Source organism: Homalodisca vitripennis, chromosome 7 (genome assembly GCF_021130785.1).
Source record: "Homalodisca vitripennis isolate AUS2020 chromosome 7, UT_GWSS_2.1, whole genome shotgun sequence".
In the NCBI taxonomy this organism is placed as follows: Eukaryota; Metazoa; Arthropoda; class Insecta; order Hemiptera; family Cicadellidae; genus Homalodisca; species Homalodisca vitripennis.
Window position 1 is genome coordinate 135,953,632 of NC_060213.1, and position 7,323 is coordinate 135,960,954.

Consider the following 7,323-nt stretch of genomic DNA (forward strand, 5'->3'; position numbering starts at 1 on the left):
TAAACTGGCCAGTTTGTCTGGGCATCTGTGTCACAACAGTCGGCTCGCCCCAGCTAGTGGTTGGGGGTTCTAACTGTCCAACTCGTCCAGTCTTTTGACCTGACGTCTTAGTTGCTTACATGTGTGGGCTCAAAACTCACTGGTAATAGTGGAAAAGTAGTCTCCGGAAATTAGCTAACACAAATTTCGTCAGGTGTAAATTTATTATATTTTTTAAAGAATTTTTGTTGGGAAGTTGTGTCATTTCTAGATTTTAAAAAAGCGACAAGAACAATGTGGTCCAGCTACTTGAAGGTACTGTACAACTTTGAGAATGGTTTGAATATTCTGCTATGATTTCCTGCAAAGAAAATCCCAACGTAGACATCTTACTGTTTTAAGAATCTACAACTAGTCAACATGATCTTCCAGTTCACCTTCCTCTTAGTGCAGCGTCTGGAATGCGATAATGTCACAGACTGAGATCTGGAGTCAAGTTCGTCTGAAGAGATCCAGAAAAAGTCAGCGACGATATAGCTAAGAATGAACTCTACATCGTTTTGAGATTGGATACGCGTAGATTACAAAATAGTGTAATGTGGTTGAAGAGGTATTCTCATTGTTCATCAGGTGAGTCAGCTGCCATAAGAAGGAGGTGAACTGGAGCTAAACTAAACATCCACATTGTATCAACCCTTCACACTATAGCTACGTTATGTGTAGAATCTTGTATTGTTGCTTTCGGTACAGTTGGTGGTAATACTTTACCTGGCTGTTAAATCGAGCTGAGAGCACATTTTCTAGCGAGACTTCTGTGTTTTTATGTGGTTTTTGTGTGTCACTTTGTAAAAAAAATGTAGCAAAGGCGAGAATTATCATGGTTCGAACTCCTCATAAAGCTGCACGATTTTGAATACTGGCATGCAATAAATATTTAGGTTGTTAGATATGTTGAATATCGGTGTCCAACAACACTGACACCCTCTATTTTTAAAGTTTGTTATTGGCGATGGAAAGTTTGAAAGAATAATAGGATTTTAGACATTTGACATAGTTAATGTTACAAAATGTATAACAACGTTTCGAGGATTGAAATCTATCTGTCAGCTGGGAAGACAATCAGTACATACCAGTCAAAAAGTACATAAACCGCCACTACAAGAAGAAAGAAAAAACAGAAGAAAATAGATTTAAAACTGCTTGGAGTGTACACAGGAGGAAATGGACTCAGGCGTTGCCATTTTAAAGAAAACAAGCCACAAGCCTTAGTATTAGCGTTAGTAGCGTGTGTACTATTGCCTCGTTACCTGACGAAGAAGATGGATATCAATCCTCGAAACGTCGTGTTATATATTTTGTAATAATAACAATATCATGTTAGCTATGAAACATTGTGTTATCTACTATCAAAGTTACACATTACGCGGAAATTTCAATTATTAATCTCGTCTTTTACTAATATTCCCCTGTATTTTTTAAAACATTTTTCTAATGTTCAATATGGTTATCGGTTTCCAAGAGATCCATATAAACTTAAAACTGGCTTCTCAAAAATTATATTCAAAATATTTTTATATAAAAGAAATTTGCTATTGGATTTTGTATCATTTCATCATAAAAAGAGTTTGTAAACTCCTAGTCTGGTTATTAGAATTAATGGTTGGAAAAAAAAACAATTAAGACATGAATTTTATAGCTGCTATTTTTTTTACTTATAAATACGTATATACGTTATAATATGAATTTTGGATTAGTTAGCTCACTATGCGTAATACATACACTTATAGGCCTATAATATATTTTTTTTTGTTCCAGGTACGTAAAGGTTTATGATGTTGCTTCCTCAGTGAGTATTTATTTCGTTATGAATAATTTTTCAATTACATACATGTAAAGTAGTTATTGTGTCTAATACTGGTTTTCTTAATGTCCGGATCGAAACTTAGGAAGAATATCGCAATTCGCACATGTTTTATGTTTTACAATTAAGTATAATGGTATACAGAGGCGGAAATTAGTCTGCAAAAGTATAATCATTTGTCCCCTCTTAAAAATGATCAAGAGTTATTATGCAACTTTTTATGTGCAGTCACATTTTATACAGTTAACTTTTAAATGATGGTATATAACCACGACTTCGTAGAAAAAGAAATATTTATATACGAGTTTTTATAGAGCAATATAGTAGCCACAATGAAAAATAAGAAGGTGTCTTGATATTTTTATTCTTTTATCGGATGTTTTAAGTTTTAAAATGAAACACAGTCTGACATACTTTGTTCAATTAGAATATTGTAGTTATATTGAGTAATGTAACTGAACTTAAATTGTGTTTCACTCAGCTGTGGCTGTGGTCACTTTCCCACTGCAAACTCCTATAAATTTATAGATAAAAGTTTAAAGTTTATTTTTTATTTTTATTGTGAAACATTGTCTGTTATCCTCTTAGATTTTTAAGTTTTTTTCCTGGAATGTTGTCACTGACTCACTATGAATAAAGTAATAAATTATACAAACTACGATTAGAAGCCTCCTTTAATCACTGACATAACTATAGATAGAGGTTGTTAAGGGACTGTTACCGCCTATCTTAGTCCATATAAACTTAATGCAGGTTTCTAAAATAATGAGTCATGATAGAGCTTTGATTTTTTTTTGTCTTTAAAAGCACACCTTTTTATAGTTCGTGACCAACCAAAATTACAATTTATCATCTTTTAGCATTAAAAATTTTTTTAAAAAGTTCACCTTTTTAAAACTAAAAAAAATCACAAAATATATTTTATTTCTAAGATAATACTTTTTATTTTGTAAAACCCTTTGGTCAGGACCTAGATTATAGTACAAAGTACAAGTGGTAAAAATTTGAGAGGTCTGAGTTCATAAATGGCTGAGAAAACTTGCATCTAAATAGAAAAAAACCAACTTACGGGAATCGAAGAAAATGTCTTAACTACAATAGCCTAGTAGTTTCCTGAGCTGTAGGATGGATTATCTGGGTCTTCACTTTGTGTAAACATGTCTTCAAGGCGTTTTATTTTCAAAGCTCTCTTGTTCCTTATTTTCTTTTCTAGTTCTTGAACTTTCTTGTCCGCTTCCTTCACTCGCACTATTTCTAGGCGCTTCATCGCTTTTTACAAAATGTTTCCCTGGACGTAGGTTTAATGCTTCCAAAACTTGTAATTTACTAGAAAAGCCGTCACTAAAGCTACAAACTGCAGAGTAAACACCAAATTTAAGGGTAGGCAGAGTTACAAAAGTTCTTTTTGGTATTAGGGACCAAATAACACTATTCAATGACTCATTTTGGTTTTGAGTTTTCCCTTTCAAACATCGCTCCAACAGTTTGGTTTCTGAAAGGTCTTTGAATATGGATTTTATAAGACTCATAACACACTCAGGGATGTGAAAATGTTTATCATGGTCATAACATTTCATTGGTCAGTAAACTCAGGTTATATTTACACCATGTCTCATTGTCTTTAGGGCATAGCTGATGAGTAGGTTTATCATTTGATGACATCGTGTGAAAGTACACTGCCCATATTGCCTTTCTCATCTCTTCAACACTCTGCACATTTCGCCTTATAGCCAGGCCATAATACGTCTGCAGTTTTTGAATATTAGGCTCACTTAGCCTACCCTGCCCACCTAATCCCTTACCATCCCTCAAGTTTTACTTTACCCAAGACAGATTTTAATTTTTAAAAGCCGCTTTCCCATCCTCTTTTGACAGTAGTAACAATAATAGTAACCTGAAATAAAGATGCTAGACAGTATAGCCAACATAAAAAGTTAAATACAGCAAAACAATGAAATATATGAAAGTGTTAGCTAGTGGAACATGACTGATGTTTCAGTTAGTGTCGAAAAATGACATGCAAGGGTTTCAATAATATATTTTTTTTACCAACTTATAATAATCATAGGAAAAAACTAATTACTGCAATGAAATCAGTACATTCCAAAGAAAAATAAGGAAAAATAAAAAAAAATAATATTTTATTAATTTTTTTTGGGTAACAGTCCCCTTAATAGAATATTAATTTTGAAAATTATAATAAAAAGGTCCATAACTAATCAAATACTTCAATTGAGCGTAATTTATTACACAGATTATTTTTACAAGAAATATATTTTTTAAATGATTTAATCTTGTAAATTCTACGAAACTTAAGTAAAACTCAAAATATGCTGAACCTATAAAGGCCTTCTGAACTTCAGAGGGTCTGACGTTTGGCTAAATTGACGTTAAATTTGGATGGCTCGGCGTGACGTTTTGTTGAGACGACGTCAGGTTTGTATAACTTAACGAGTTATCTGAATCAACGCCAGGTTTGGATGACTAGACTTTAGATTTGGTAGACTTGACGTGCCGTTTGGCTGACTCGACGTCAGTTTTGGCTAAGGTTTGGATGACTTGATGTCACATTTGGATGAGTTGACATAAGATTTGGATGACTCGATGTCAGATTTGGATGACTCGATGTCACATTTGGGTGAGTCGATGTCACATTTGGATAAGTCGACATCAGATTTGGATGACTCGATGTCAGATTTGGATGACTCGATGTCACATTTGGGTGATGATGTCACATTTGGATGAATCAACATCAGATTTGGATGACTCGATGTCAGATTTGGATGACTCGATGTCACATTTGGGTGAGTCGATGTCACATTTGGATGAATCAACATCAGATTTGGATGACTCGATGTCAGATTTGGATGACTCGATGTCACATTTGGGTGAGTCGATGTCACATTTGGATGAATCAACATCAGATTTGGATGACTCGATGTCAGATTTTGATGACTCGATGTCAGATTTTAATGAATCGACATCAGATTTTGATGACTCGATGTCAGATTTGTATGACTCGGCGTCATATTTAGCTAACTCAAGGTCAGTCCTATAGGGTACCCCCGGAATATATCCTGTCCTATCATTCTCCATATCCTTGTTTGTTTTGATTTTTGTTGATGGGAATTTAATAAAGATTAAAAGTAAAGAACCTTACAGCCTTGTTTGTGTAAAAGTTTCAAGATTCAAATTTCGCCCAATAATACTTATTTTTACCAACTTCCGATTTTAAAAAAAGCTGAAAATCGTCGTTAACAGTGTTGCGAATGTCCAGAATCGATAAAGGAATGAATACCGGTTGGATTTTCGATAAGACAACAAATGGTCCAATCTTGGTCTCTCGGCGCGTGACATGGCAATCGTTAACAAATAGAGATGAACCGATTAGTCATCAGAGCGAGTGGGGGGGGGGGGGTGAGCGTCGGGCCGACGGACGGGGAGGTTGGGGGACATATCGAACGTCCCCCCCCGCCACCCCCGCTATTATTGTAGCTTTGCACTAATTGTATCCCATCAAACTGATTTTCGCTGACAAATCGTCTGGCAGCAGTATGCAAACTGCATTTCTACCCCCACAAAATCCCCTTTTATCCACAATATTATTATGAGGGCTGTTTACGTTAATTTAATCGCGCGCTGTTTCACTTTTTCTCCCCCCAAACACCTCCAAACACGATATCAGCTCGTCACTAATCTGATGGCGGTATAGTTGATGGAATTTCACCCAGGTGGTTGTATTAGTACTAGTTACGTAACTATGTATTTCCAGTAAATGATCATAGGAAATTGATTACGAGAAAATAGAAGAATAAAATACATTTTTAATCCATCTCAGTGCAATCATACACATTTTTATTTATAGAATTTCATAGGGTAAAAGTAAAAAGAAATGGAGAGGAAAGTCAATGACAGCGCACTTTCGGGTTATAGTACCCTTCCTAGCTCACCGGAAGTTTTACTATTTGAACACTACTATGAAACGCAAGTTAATGAACAAAAATGTAAACGGATATGTGACAAGATATCTCGAGAAATATTTCTTTTCTTCACTTTAAATTTTGCGTAAAACTTTATTTCTACATCGGCTACAAAAGGATTTTTTCGATGATAATGCGTTTCCAACCATGCAATTTGGCTGAGCGTCATTGGAGCTTTAGTAGGCTGACACAGTTTCTCTTTTTCATCCCGGAGGGGATGTAAGAATGCCTCGTGACATAAGCTTCGGAATGACATTAGCCATAGATTTGAAATTTGCACGTAACCTCGACGAAGCTTATTACGTGAAACACGGTAGGGTAAAAAAAGTAAAACTGAAAATCTGCTAAACCTATAAGGATACAGGTCCTCCCAACTACAGAATTTGGCTAAATTGACGTTTATATTGGATGACTCGAAGTGACGTTTGGCTGACTCTACGCAGGTTTGGCTAACTTAACGAGGTATCTGAATCAACGCCAGGTTTGGATGACTCGACGTCAGATGGGGTGGTCTTCTATCTAGTATAAATAATTATAAAAAACCACAAGCTCCTTCCTACAACAGTCCCCATTTTTCAGAAGGAGACTGCCTGTTTTTGGGTGAAATCGAGTTGTTATTATTGTAGTGATATCTACATTGTATAAAGAACTGGTGTTAAAGTGTATTTACGTCATCAAGGTGGTTTTACGTTGTTTCAAATAGTTGTGTTTAATTAGCGGTTGAAATCTTAATGAGGTACTCAAAGTATGTAGTTTTATCTCAGTTGAATTTTAAATACTAAGTAGTTGATACTTACATTGTGTACGGAATTGTGCTTTTTTTTTTTAAAAAAAGAAGTTTGTTTAGAAGGAGACGTAGCAAAGTTAAATTTCAAAGTTAAGCAGATACTTCATGTACTACGTGGTAAGGTATTCGGTCTACAATTATTAATTACTAACAATAGAAACAGTGTCCGGCCAATAAATTCAAACCGTCTTTTGAATAAATACTTTTAGTCAGGCATATTGTATTTTACAAGATATAACAGCCTCTGCCAGGAGGGTTCACTTCTGGCGGGTTTATACCTTCCAGTTGAACCCACGCTGGTTACAGTAAAAATCGATGTGTCAAAAATCTGGGCAACCCATTGGGTGCTCAGGAGGAGCATATAATTAACCACAGATGTCGAGATTCTAGGGTGCAAGGGCTATTCGATAGTTCTAGTCTACTCCTGGAGATGACTGTTGGGGTCGGTGGTGTTCGTTCCCTAAGAGTCCAAAGTTTTTGCAAGTCTAAACATAAGGGTGTGCCACCTTCTGCCTGATCTGACAGGAGAGGCTGGTTCAGAGCTGGCTTCCTCTTCTTCCAGGGGAACATGATTTGAGATTAGTGCCCTACATTCTTCCTCATGGATCTCAACAAGAGGCGGTCGCTACTCCCGACCTTACCCACCCAGAATATAGGTCCTTATAGTACTAGGTGCAATTTCTAAGCGTCTTGTCCTAAGAAAATAAAAAAACAAC

General features: G+C 35.7%; 1 protein-coding gene across 1 annotated transcript; it reads right to left on the reverse strand.

Moving 5' to 3' along the window:
* Window positions 1–4,552: 4,552 nt before the first annotated feature.
* On the reverse strand, window positions 4,553–4,936 carry LOC124366898 (suppressor protein SRP40-like). The gene has a single exon (XM_046823497.1). The coding sequence runs from the start codon at window positions 4,934–4,936 to the stop codon at window positions 4,553–4,555; it is 384 nt and encodes a 127-aa protein (XP_046679453.1).
* Window positions 4,937–7,323: the final 2,387 nt, after the last annotated feature.

Excerpts from the sequence above, each read along its gene's own strand:
- LOC124366898 (XM_046823497.1), bottom strand. The coding sequence starts at position 4,936 with ATGGAGAATGATAGGACAGGATATATTCCGGGGGTACCCTATAGGACT.